Raw genomic sequence first — 13,021 nt, 5'->3', positions numbered from 1 at the left:
ACTGCCAAAGTCTCAAATGGAATTAAAACGTGGGGAAAGCTGGGAATTACCAATTACTCAACACGTGACTTACAGGATGAGTGTTGGGAACGTGAACCCGTCTGAAAGAACTCCACGTTTTTATACGTTTATAAATATATGACGTTGATTCGTTCATCTTGGTCAGGGTCGAAGTCTATCCAGAGCTCACCGAGCGTGACGTACATGAGAATACACCCTGGATGGGACGCCAGTTCCCACAAATTCACACTTACATTAGGGGTGATTTATTACATGAACCTACTGGCAACCTTATGTTTTGGGAAGTGGGAGGAAACCGGAGACCCTGGAGGAAACCCACAGAGAAACGAGGACAGCATGTGAAACTCCACACGGATATCAACTGGACCTCAGGACGCTGCAGCATGACCCGCTACACCACGATACGACGGGAATGTGTAAGAACTTTGTTTTTTTTTTTAAAAATTAAATCACGTTGGGAAATTGCTGTAGTATAAGAGGAATGAAACACTTTAGGATGTCCTTGTGCTTCGGTTACTCCATCTCACGTCAGGCTGCATCGCTCCACCCTTCCGTAGACCATTTCCATACAACAGCATGCCCTCAAGTGTTTTATTCCTCAATTAATGAATCAATCATCAATACACAGCTGACAGAAAGCAGGACTCTGATAGAGAGGGGGAAATAATTCTAGACCTGTGATCATATCATTTTTAAGATCATTTAGTAAAACTGTGACTGCAAAATTATAATATAAGGATTTTGCTAGATTCTTCGTTTCAGGCTTTTATTACAGGATGAAAATTAATTTTGTCCCAACCCCCCCCCCCCCCCCCCCCCCCCTCCATACCCCCCTCCCCCCCCGACCAATAATACAGATGTAGTCGTGTGAACAGATGAACGGGGTTAACGGTGTTGAAGGAGAATTCTTTACTTTATTTAGGTTTTCTTTGCAATTCAGAGAGGACTCTTTAAAAACGACACACCGCTCCCTTCAACGTCCTGGTCCTCGGTAAACACCGGTCCTCGGTATTATGCGGAGTCAATTTACAACAAACATCAACATGAATGGACATCGTTAATCCGCTGTCCTCGGTCAAAACCACGTCATAACTACGCAACAGTTGCTAGGACGTGTGTTTGGAGCTGTTTTTTATTTATTTATTTATTTATTTTTAAATCGACAGGAGAATTCGATTCCGATTCGTTATACCGCCGATTTGTTTTCTCGCTTTTTCCCTCAGAAATCTAGCGTGCTCCTGAACACGTCGAACTCGGGAGTCAGACCGTGCGATATCCCAAAACTGCATTTCAATACCTTTTTGAGTAATCCCTTACTGCCGAACAGAACAGTATCGGTTATGCCATGGCGCTGTCTAATCTGGAATCGAACGGGATTTCTCTCGGAGCGAGAACGCCGCTCAGAACCGCCTCCTTCGGGACGGGACGCGGTAACGTCCCGCGAGAACGCCGTACGACGGCGCACGTCTATCTGTGAATGGAGCTTTAATATATACGAAATAACGTGACTGCACTTAACATCCAAAAATAGACTTACATAACTAAAATATTTCATTTCTCATAGATAAAGTTGGCCTATGGAGATCTATCGAGTGCGTTTTCACTCGGAACGTCCACGTGTCTGTGACAGAGTGCTGCTGGTATCAATCCGATCGCTGTTCCTGTGTCATTTGGCGCGGTGGTCGGTTTTGTGTGTGTGTGTGTTGACGCCGTCTGTGGCGCTGATGACCGAGCTGTTCCGCTCCTCTGATTGGTTGTTGTTATTGTTGCTGTTCTCCGAGTTCGCGATGCCGTGGCTGTTGCTCTGGCTCTTGGAGATCTTCAGCTCGTCCAGCCTCTTCCACAGCTCCTCCCTCTCCTGCTCCTTCTTCTTCTCTCTGAGGATGTAAGAGCGAGGACGTTAACACGGCGCCGTTCCGCCCTTCCGTAAATAAGCCCGCGTTTACGCCGCTGTCTGAGGAAAGCGCACGCCGGGCGAGCTAGTAATGAAAGCTATTTTTTTTAAGCCGTCTCCTTATCTTCCCGATACGATCTCTGCACGCAGATGGCGTCGTATGCCTTGTAACTATACTCAAGCATCATTGAGCGTGTGAAAAATCGATTTCGCTTCCATTTTCATTCCACTTGCGTTCCTAATCGTATTCCTCCCCTTTTATCCGAGAACATTTCGACGTCTCGTCTATACTCTGATTTAAAGTATCGAAGGATTTCCCTGGACTTTCCCCCCCCGGCGTACTCTTTACCGTAGCCCAGACGAGATCCGATCGGCGGATAGTGAAAAGAAATCGGGTCATCCCCCGCGTCCTCACCGTTGTCTGTCGGCTTTGTACGAGGCTGTGAGCTCGTCGAACAGTGCGCCGTTCATCTCCATCAGCGATTTCAACACGTTGTACACCAGCGCCACGATCGTCCTGGAGGATACGGACGGGAAAGGATACGACATTCAAACGTTAGTTTAAACACTTCGGAAACACAAACAGAGATGATATGAAAGCACAGGAGCAGCAGAACAGGGCTGATAAAGAAAACTAAAATAAAACCCGAGTGATTCACGCTTGAATGTTTTCCTTCGGTTCGGGCCGTAGCGAGATATATTTCCAATTATGTGTCGGATCTTTTCAAGGATTTTAAAAGCATAACACCTGACGAGCATAAAACGTTGTAATTAGACTCGTTTACAATCGGATTACTTGTGCGGTCGGTGTGATATCGCCGATTCTGTCGATATTGGATGCTTTACTTTTATTCATAGCGCACCCTTGGGGATTTATGTGGAATAACACTGGCTTTCCTGCCGTCACTCACTTTCAGTACCTGTTATTTATTCTGATCAGGGTTGCCGTGGAGCCGGAGCCCATGCCAGGAACACTGGGAGTGAGGTGGGAGTACAACCCAGATCGGACACCGTGCGTGCGCACACACACGGGAAGAATTTATCGTAGCCACTACACCTACTGGCATGTTTTTGGGAGGTGGGAGGAAACTGGAAATCTGGAGGACCCGAGCTCGGGACCGAACCCGGGGCACCGGAGTAGTGAAGCGGCAACGCTAACTGCTTTGCGTGCGTCAAGTATCTAAGTCTCCACCTTATATTCAACACGCACTCTCACCCCCTGCTAGCATGTTGTAGGTACTCTAGACAGAACTTACTGGTTCCAGTGCTCTTTCGAGACGCGGTACAGGCTGTTGAACATGACGGGCAGGATCTTGTCTATGTTCTCCTCGATCAGACTCAAAATGTACTCGTTGTTCCAGAAGTACAGCGACCTTTCCGCTACCTGCACGACACAGAATTCTTTTCCTTTACGTTTCCGCATGGCGAGCAGTCGGACGTCGCGACACTCGGGACGCGACGTCAGAGTCGAGGATCAACATGACAAACTGACAAATCGCTGGGAGCGTTTCGAATCGCTTTGTACCTGAAAATGAGGACTAGCTACACACTTGGAGATCTGTTTAAACAGCAGCTCCTGAATCTTCTTGAACTGGGTCGGCTCGATGACGTCCAGGATCTCCTCGATTTCGCCCAGGAACATGACCTACACACGCACACGAGCGGAAAAGATATTCACAGCCCACTGGGAAACACCCGAACTCTGATAGTGTGAAAGCAAACGATATGACGTAGCATATAATAAAAATAACGTCAAAGCCTGATTGGTTGTTGGCTGTTACATTTATTCCGTATCGAGGTGTTATCGGTTTTTACCTCTTTCTGGCTGCAGGTCTTGGGCCAGAATTTCAGAAGCCCCCGGATCACCTGCAGGGACACAAACAAACCTGAATGCAGCGATGGGCCCAGGGTTATACTGAATATAAACCGTGGGGACGATGTGTGTGTGTCCTCACGATCGAGGGTTCCCTCTTCGTGTGGTACAATACCACCGCAACCTGTAACAAACTCTAGCACCGTCTCAAATCACATACTCGTCTACTCTTCCGGAAGACTTCGGAGTACATATACGAGCGCAGTTCCTAAAAAGTCGGGACGCTGGGGGAAATGTCAATAAAAACAGAATGCAGTGATCTGCAAATCTCAGAAACCCGTACGTTATTCACAACAGAACATAGAAAACATATCAAAGGTTTCAACTGAGGAGATGTACTGTTTTAAAGGGGGAAAAAAAAAAAAAAAAGGCCGCAACACGTGTCAAAAAAGTCGGGACGGGGGCAAGAAAACGCTGGAAAGGTAAGTGTTAGTAAAAAGGAACAGCTGGAGGTTAATCGGGAATAAAAAGAGGATCTTAGAGAGGCGGAGTCTTTCAGAAGTAAACATGGACAGAGGTTCACCAATTTGCGAAAAACTGCGTCTACGATTTGTGGAACGATTAATATGAGATGAATATGAATTCATTTGAGATATTAAATGTTGATATTAAAGTGGCTGAAATGTCAGTGTAAAACGCAGGAGCGGCGGTGAGAAACACGGCCGTGGAGGAAATGTAGGATCTCGTGTCGTACCGGCTCTGTGAGCGAGGCGTCCTTCTCCAAGAACTGAACGACGCAGTACGCCAACTGGAACAGAAAAACATCAGACCACATCATGAGAATATCGAATTTTTTCTCCCCCCCACACACACACACGAGCTCAAAGATGGTCACTTGTGTCGTTCTGATTGACAGGACAGAGAGTAATGCTATCCCTCAAACCCGGTGAGATCAACTAATTGTGGTTTCTCGGATTCTTCGAGTCACAGAGGGCTGGGGAACGCACGATCTTGTAACGACAGGACCGACGCTTTTTTTGTTGCACCACTCAGGAACCCAACATGAGGACATTTTAAATTAGAACAACTAAATATCTTCGTTAGAGTATCGAGTGGTGGGCGGTGGTAGTGGGGGCAGTGGTGGCTTGGCGGTTAATGCTCTGGGTTACTGAAGGTCAGAAGTGCCAGCACTGCCAATCTACCACTGTTGGGCCCTTGGGAAAGGCCCTTAACCCCTCAACTGCTCAGATGTATAAATGAGATAAACGTAAGTCGCTCTGGATAAGAGCGTGTCAAAATTCCATAAACGTAATGTCAATAAGTTAAGAATTGTTTGATTTTTCAGCTGTAAAACTGTAAAAATCTGATTACCTAATATTGTCTAGGGCGTCTTTATTTATTTATTTTTTTTAAAGGTTTTAAAAATACTGATTTTAGGATGTGGAATCCAACCTGAATCCAATCATCTGATTAAATATTTCAATAACATACCACTGGGTGGTGCTGTTGTCCAATTTGCACTTATTTTAAACTTGAGAGAAAAGAAACGGGGCTAAAGATAGAACAATCCAAATCAGCACTCAATATTTATCATTCAGAACAGCATGCATCAGGGAGGAGGGAAAAAAAAAACAACAAAACTGTCCAGTGACAGTGACTCAGTGGATCCAGGAGTCTGCTGATGCTTTTCTGAATACGTAGTCTAACCACAACACGAAGACACTGTCCAAACGGTCACGGAGTTAATGTGTGAATAAGTGCGATGAGGTGACTCGACAGGAATTACTTCAATTATCGTTACAATAATTCACTTCGTTTATGCTGTGTGTAGATGTCATTTTCTGCATACACACGGTTAATAAATGCTCCTGTGAGCGTACCTGAGCGTGGAAGAGCGCTAGGGCTTTGGCGGTGTGCATCGGAATGAGCACCTTCGTCAGGAACTGCTTGTGTTCGGCCTTCAGCGGCAACGCGAATCCATTGATGATGCTGTGAGAGCGGAAACAGTGATTAAACACGCGTTCACAGAGAGATGGGTCACTTTTCATTGGAGCTCGCTTTGAAGCTTGTTGACGAAAAGCATCTTCGTTGAGGCCGCTGTAGTTCTTCTCGAGGTGCAGGTCTCTCATCAAGCCGTCACGTGAATGTTTTTACAGTCACGATATGGTGGTCTGTTTAGACTTCACAGTCTCTGTGCAAGTTTTTATCCCATCAGCTATCCAAACGGACAGATCCACTGGATAGATACGCGAGAAGTCTTTCTATGAAGCTGGTATACTGTATATACAGGAGAAGCGCTAGCCTCGGAGCCTTTCGTGCTCATTTATCACCAAAATAAAGCTCGAACCAGTTCTAGCTACTATCAGCTTAATTAACTAGTCTAGCGTGCAAGTTAGATATGAGTTATTATTAACGGTAATCACGATGAAATGACGATCTGTTTATCTCTGGTGTTGACAAGGTTGCCTTCGCTGTAGCTTTGGTAGCAGAAAATCAAGTTGTAGGCGCGACCGGTCCCGAAATTACCCAAGTTGTCATTTTCGATTTAATTTCCTGAAATGTCTTGTAAGTTTCCTTAAATCCGTTCACTAACGAGACCGTGTTTCGTTTTTGTTTTTTTTCTCCGACGCTCACGGACAGAGCGAACAAACAAAATGAAAGACACATTGACGATCTCGTTAGGCGCATCCCTCCTGCCAAAGCATTAAACGTAAAATGAGTAAATAAATAAATAAATAAATAAATAAAATGCCAAATGTGAAAATACATGTCTATCTAAAACTCCATTATAGACAAACTGTTTATTTTTTCTTCTAAGAGCAGAACGAAAAGCTATGTGTACCTAATAAAGTGGCCACCGAGTACAGATGATATGATATATAACTTGAAAAGAAAGAAGAAAAAAAAAACCCCACTGCTTTCTAATCACATGAAAAGAGTTCTTGGTAGTGGACTCGGATGTTTGGTCTTGACTGTAGCAAATCGCAGAGCGATTTAGTACTGGACTTAGTACTGGACTCCCCATGGCTGCTATTTCAAACTAAATTAAACATATTAATTATTAAAAAAAAAAACAACAAAAAAAACACCTCGTTCATATTTAATGAAAGCTGAAACCATTAATGATTAATCGGTGAAATCTACTGATGCATCCGGTACTGTTATGTCCCTTAAAACGGTGACGAGGATTCGACAAATAAAGCGTGTAATAAAATCTACTGAAAGGCAACCCGTGAGGAGATCTGGTCTGAAATGTGATGCGCACAAAACAGACATGTAGAGTAGAGACACGCGCGAGGGTGTTTAGATCAACGGAGGGGTGCTAGGCTCCGAAAATAACACCAAAGCCCTCCAGGCAGAATTTACTGAAAACTGGAAAAGGTCGGAGGTCGACGGGTTTACAAAGCTACCCGTGATGCTTGATGTCGTGAGGGTATATGATGTACAGTGTTGTTGGTATTGCACCAAAACAAAAAACAGCAGTACATATTTTATATTATATTATGTATATCAATGTTTCTACCATAAATATGAATGCCTCAAGGGAACTTCAAAATATTCCCGAGCCCTGTACAGCATGAGTGCAGGGAATCACTTTTCATGAATCACAGCTTGAATTTGAGGAGTCGTTTGACGGACTGATTTAGTTTCTCTGCTAAGGTTCACCGTCATGTAACTTCTTACAGCTAAAGCTAACGTTACACCTCAAGCTGACTTCAGCTAGTATTAATTGGACGATTATGTTGTTATGAAGACCTTTTTACATCCTCATACATGAATCTGAGGAGGAGAATATATATGTACTATAATATGTAATCCAACACAAACACAAAAATCCCATAAAAGCAATATTGTGTGTTGAACACCGTATATTCGGGTATATCGTAATCATACCTCAACAAGACATGCCTAAAGAAGGTGTTCATTCGTGCCGAAAGTTCTCTGCATGAACTGACCTGCCCAGGATCTCCAGAAGTTCAGCTACTCCATTGAAATGCTCGGTCTCGTAGATGAACCTGAGTAGAGAACACACTCTTAGCACTGACACACATCACGGTTTCTACATTTCCTCACACTCGGCACTAGTATTCGTTCCGGCAGTGTTTCCCTGACTGCTGGATTCTCTCACTTGTGCTGCTTCAGATAATGGACTTGGCCTACTTTAAGTGAATGTGTTGACTCGGGGAGATGCAGTGGATCGATAACATCTAGATGACATGCTACAACAGTTTAGAACGTGAAGGGTGGAACGCCAGACGCTTCTTACACTCCGTGCTCACGTCGGTTACATGCAGAGGTTAAAGTATCGGGGACCGGGGCCAGGTTAAAAGTTTCGGAGAAGGCAGAGGAGTATCAACATGGTGGAAACCCTAAATAAATAAACAGGGCTTTGTCAGTCTGGTGATCTATTTTGGTCTGAGGGGTGAAGGAGTGTACCTTACTGAGCCCACTTTTAATGCTGGAACGCTCCAACTGCAGGGCAGGGCACAGTGTAGGATACACACATCACACACAGGCACAGAGAGAGAGAGAGAGAGAGAGAGAGAGAGAGAGGAGAAAAGAAACAGACAGTCACCTGATCTCTGTGCCTGTGAGTCCTAATGAAGGATATGTGGCCTCTGTGCTCGTCACTCCTAATGATAATGGCACGGCCTCTGTGCCTGTTAGTCCTAATAATGGGGTCGTGGCCTCGGTTCCTGTCAATCGTAATGAAGGAGGCGTGGCCTCTGTGCCTGTCCGTATTATTAATGGGATTGTGGCCTCGGTTCCTGTCATTCCTAATGAAGTGCCTGTCAGTCCTAATGAAAGAGGCGTGGCCTCTGTGCCTGTCAGTCTTAATCAAGTACCCGTCGGTCATAATGAAAAGGATGTGGCCTCTGTGCCCATCAGGCCTAATGAAGTACCCGTGAGTCCTAATGAAAGGGGTGTGGCCTCTGTGCCCATCAGGCCTAATGAAGTACCCGTCAGTCCTAATGAAAGGGGTGTGGCCTCTGTGCCTGTCAGTCCTAAGGAAAGAGGCATGTCTCAGTGCCTGTCAGGCCTAATGAAGGAGGAGGGGCCTCTGGGCCTGTCAGTCTTAATGAAGGGGGCGTGGTCTCTGTGCCTGTCCGTATTAATAATGGGATTGTGGCCTCTGTTCCGGTCATTCCTAATGAAGTGCCTGTCAGTCCTAATGAAAGAGGTGTGGCCTCTGTGCCCATCAGTCTTAATGAAGTACCCGTGAGTCCTAATGAAAGAGGTGTGGCCTCTGTGCCCATCAGTCTTAATGAAGTACCCGTGAGTCCTAATGAAAGAGGTGTGGCCTCTGTGCCCAGCAGGCCTAATGAAGTACCCGTCAGTCCTAATGAAAGGGGTGTGGCCTCTGTGCCTGTCAGTCCTAATGAAAGAGGCATGTCTCAGTGCCCGTCAGGCCTAATGAAGGAGGAGGGGCCTCTGGGCCTGTCAGTCTTAACGAAGGGGGCGTGGCCTATGTCTCTGCCCGTCCCAGTTTAAAAGGCTTCTGACAACTTGTTTAGAATCTATAAAATAAAACCTATCACCACATAAGCTGATCCTAAGAGAACCACAGTGGGTTTTAGTTAGAAAAGAAGCCCCCTTTAACATTAACCACGTTGTGTTCGAGAAACAGATGCTGCCATCAGTACATGTTTTCCCGGTGTATAGCTTTACCGTAAGAAAATGTTGTTGATTTGTTTGCGGATGAAAGCGCGCAGGCCCAAGAATTTTCCATAGATGCGATGCAGGATGGTTTTCAGGAAGTCTCGCTCCCGGGGGTCTTCGGTGTCAAACAGCTCCAACAGCTGAGGCAGAGTAGGGGGTAAAGGGGTGGTAAGAAAAGGTAGGAGGTGAGAGAGACAGATACAGAGAGAAGGAGAGACATCAAAAGGAGCAGGGGGAACGTGGGAGAAAATAGGGAGAAAAAAAAAAGTTAAGAGGCAGAAATACAGAGCGAGGACGAGACAGGAGGACAGAAGGGAATATTGGGGAGAAGAAGAAAAGCAAGAGAGACAAATTGTAGAGAAAATGAGACGTCAGAATGAGGGAGACGGCGGGAGTGACAGATGATTCGATCTCCCGTACCAGAGTTTGGATGGAAGGAACGGTGGAACACAGCAAAAGCAGTGACATTGTGATATTCAGTGGAACGATATAGAAATGCGTGAATTGACTCATATTTGGGGAATCGACTCGAGTAAAACGGAAAGGAACACGCTGAAACAAAGCGGTGTAGTAAAAAAAAAATGACCCAAGAATTTGATTTGGCATTTTAGGGGACAGGTGCAGTCACATCAAAGCGATGAGTGTAAACCCGTAAAGATGGACAGATTGAACCGGAGCGCATCCGGGACCGTAACGTGAACGCGGCGTTAATCCGGTGACGCCATGAACGTGCCGGAGTGACTGAATACACCAGCTTATATCCATTCTAAATGTTGAATCATTCCTCGAATCCTTCTATACAGTCTGCTCATGTAACGATTGCAGAGGTGACTACCGATATATCTTAAAAGCGTACCATCGCCAGGGAATATACTGCGAAATAATAAATAAATAAATACATACATTTAAAAAAAAAAAAAAAAAAAAAGTCTGTATGACACTAAACCTGAGCGTTTCATATTACATAACCAGCAAACTTCAAATTAACCAGGAGTGCACAGAGCTCTGTGGGAGGGATGAGTGACATCAGTGTTCAGATTAGTCCCACTCGAAAAGTTTCCATGACGTACTTATAGAGTTCTTATGAACTGTGTAGGTTACCGCAGGTTGTGCCAAGACCAGCACCAACCTCATTAGCAAGCAGGTTCCCTAGGGCTTTCACCACGAATGAAACATGATCAATGCAAGTTAGTGTTCAAAAGCCTAAAGGCACACATAAATAAATAAATAAATAAATAAATAAATAAATTCGAGGCAGTTATGCGTAACGTTGTGCTTTAAAGACTTTCCCCATTCCACACTCACGCTCATCGCTAATCTTCCAAAGCCAGTCTTTCTCTTCCTCTCTATCCGACCGCACCACTCTCTCTCTCTCTCTGTCTCTCTGTCTGTCTCTCTGTCCTCTTCCTGCAGAGTAAACAGTGTGCTATTTAAAGCTCTGGCGGGAAGCTCTCACATCATGGAAACTTCTTTGTCACCTTCAGCTTTCGGCCCTGTCCGAGTCGGGCCTGCATTCTCACGGGGGAACCGTAGGGTTTTCGGTCGAGCAGAGGGAATCCCTCCCGAAACACGTCTAGGTGCAGGGTCACTTTACTGTGTATATATACACAATCACGCAGCGTCGCTGGAGGAGTCCCACTGCGTACCGAATGTAGAAACTCGGTTAACTACGGTGTTGTTTATTGCTCCGGGGGTCAGAAAAAGCAGCACACGTTTTTACTATTTAATACGAGGTGTGAAAATAACAAAAACATGAATACACAGTATACCGGTACTACGGTAGTATCGCGATACTAAAGCTTCAGAATCCCGTCGATGGCACTGTATTATTTAAACGGTAATATTGTGAATACGGCGGTGCTGTAAGTAACGCTGTGTGTGCGGCAGTTAATACTATTAAGACACACCTCACTGCTTCTGCAGAACAGAGATTAAAAGTTAGAAAGCTAACGTTATGCTAACCGCTGCGTGTGAATCCTGAAATTAGCCGTGTTTGATAGTACGGGAGCGAACGTTATGCTAACCGCTGCGCGTGTATCCTGAAATTAGCCGTGTTTGATAGTACGGGAGCTAACGTTATGCTAACCGCTGCGTGTGAATCCTGAAATTAGCCGTGTTTGATAGTACGGGAGCTAACGTTATGCTAACCGCTGCGTGTGTATCCTGAAATTAGCCGTGTTTGATAGTACGGGAGCTAACGTTATGCTAACCGCTGCGTGTGTATCCTGAAATTAGCCGTGTTTGATAGTACGGGAGCTAACGTTATGCTAACCGCTGCGCGTGTATCCTGAAATTAGCCGTGTTTGATAGTACGGGAGCTAACGTTATGCTAACCGCTGCGTGTGAATCCTGAAATTAACCGTGTTTGATAGTACGGGAGCTAACGCTATGCTAACCGCTGCGTGTATCCTGAAATTAGCCGTGTTTGATAGTACGGGAGCTAACGTTATGCTAACCGCTGCGTGTGTATCCTGAAATTAGCCGTGTTTGATAGTACGGGAGCTAACGTTATGCTAACCGCTGCGTGTGTATCCTGAAATTAGCCGTGTTTGATAGTACGGGAGCTAACGTTATGCTAACCGCTGCGCGTGTATCCTGAAATTAGCCGTGTTTGATAGTACGGGAGCTAACGTTATGCTAACCGCTGCGTGTGAATCCTGAAATTAACCGTGTTTGATAGTACGGGAGCTAACGCTATGCTAACCGCTGCGTGTGTTCCTGAAATTAGCCGTGTTTGATAGTACGGGAGCTAACGTTATGCTAACCGCTGCGTGTGAATCCTGAAATTAGCCGTGTTTGATAGTAAGAAAGCTAACGTTATGCTAACCGCTGCGTGTGTTCCTGAAATTAGCCGTGTTTGATAGTACGGGAGCTAACGTTATGCTAACCGCTGCGTGCGAATCCTGAAATTAGCCGTGTTTGATAGTACGGGAGCTAACGTTATGCTAACCGCTGCGTGCGAATCCTGAAATTAGCCGTGTTTGATAGTACGGGAGCTAACGTTATGCTAACCGCTACGTGTGAATCCTGAAATTAGCCGTGTTTGATAGTACGGGAGCTAACGTTATGCTAACCGCTGCGTGTGTATCCTGAAATTAGCCGTGTTTGATAGTACGGGAGCTAACGTTATGCTAACCGCTGCGTGTGTATCCTGAAATTAGCCGTGTTTGATAGTACGGGAGCTAACGTTATGCTAACCGCTGCGTGTGTTTCCTGAAATTAGCCGTGTTTGATAGTAAGAAAGCTAACGTTATGCTAACCGCTGCGTGTGTTCCTGAAATTAGCCGTGTTTGATAGTACGGGAGCTAACGTTATGCTAACCGCTGCGTGTGAATCCTGAAATTAGCCGTGTTTGATAGTACGGGAGCTAACGTTCCCAATTGTATGATTTTTTTTGGAGTTATTCATTCCTAACGTTGTGTTCATGCTTAGTTCTCGGAGGACAATTCCCATTTGCATGATTTCATTGCTCTGGGGAGCAACAGATGAAATGTGGGGCACGCTGAATTACTTGCTTGCCTACTGTATGACTGATTGTGAGTTTTCCCAACAGCCAGTTATTCGTTCTCGTTAATAACGTGCGTCTCTTTTCGTTTCTATCCATGCATTTCTGTAAATCTGGCTCGTTTCGC

The 13,021-nt window shown here is 45.3% G+C and overlaps 1 protein-coding gene across 2 annotated transcripts in view; it reads right to left on the bottom strand.

Moving 5' to 3' along the window:
- Positions 1 to 915: 915 nt before the first annotated feature.
- The window catches only part of ppp2r5a (protein phosphatase 2, regulatory subunit B', alpha isoform), a 36,584-nt gene continuing 24,478 nt past the window's right edge, over positions 916 to 13,021 (bottom strand). The window contains exons 5-13 of one of the 2 annotated variants that reach the window (XM_017455984.3): positions 9,399 to 9,529; positions 7,685 to 7,744; positions 5,609 to 5,717; positions 4,483 to 4,536; positions 3,731 to 3,781; positions 3,441 to 3,560; positions 3,172 to 3,299; positions 2,331 to 2,432; positions 916 to 1,898 (exon numbers count right to left, since the gene is read on the bottom strand). In XM_017455984.3, the coding sequence (XP_017311473.1) occupies positions 1,688 to 1,898; positions 2,331 to 2,432; positions 3,172 to 3,299; positions 3,441 to 3,560; positions 3,731 to 3,781; positions 4,483 to 4,536; positions 5,609 to 5,717; positions 7,685 to 7,744; positions 9,399 to 9,529 (966 nt within the window). In that variant the 3' untranslated portion in view covers positions 916 to 1,687. The remainder of the gene's footprint in view (positions 1,899 to 2,330; positions 2,433 to 3,171; positions 3,300 to 3,440; positions 3,561 to 3,730; positions 3,782 to 4,482; positions 4,537 to 5,608; positions 5,718 to 7,684; positions 7,745 to 9,398; positions 9,530 to 13,021) is intronic. The other variant, XM_047151098.1, reaches the window with a different exon arrangement.

Source organism: Ictalurus punctatus, chromosome 25 (assembly GCF_001660625.3).
Source record: "Ictalurus punctatus breed USDA103 chromosome 25, Coco_2.0, whole genome shotgun sequence".
NCBI classification, from domain to species: domain Eukaryota; kingdom Metazoa; phylum Chordata; class Actinopteri; order Siluriformes; family Ictaluridae; genus Ictalurus; species Ictalurus punctatus.
The sequence above is the reverse complement of the archived record's forward strand: the minus strand, read 5'-3'. Positions and strand labels throughout refer to the sequence as shown.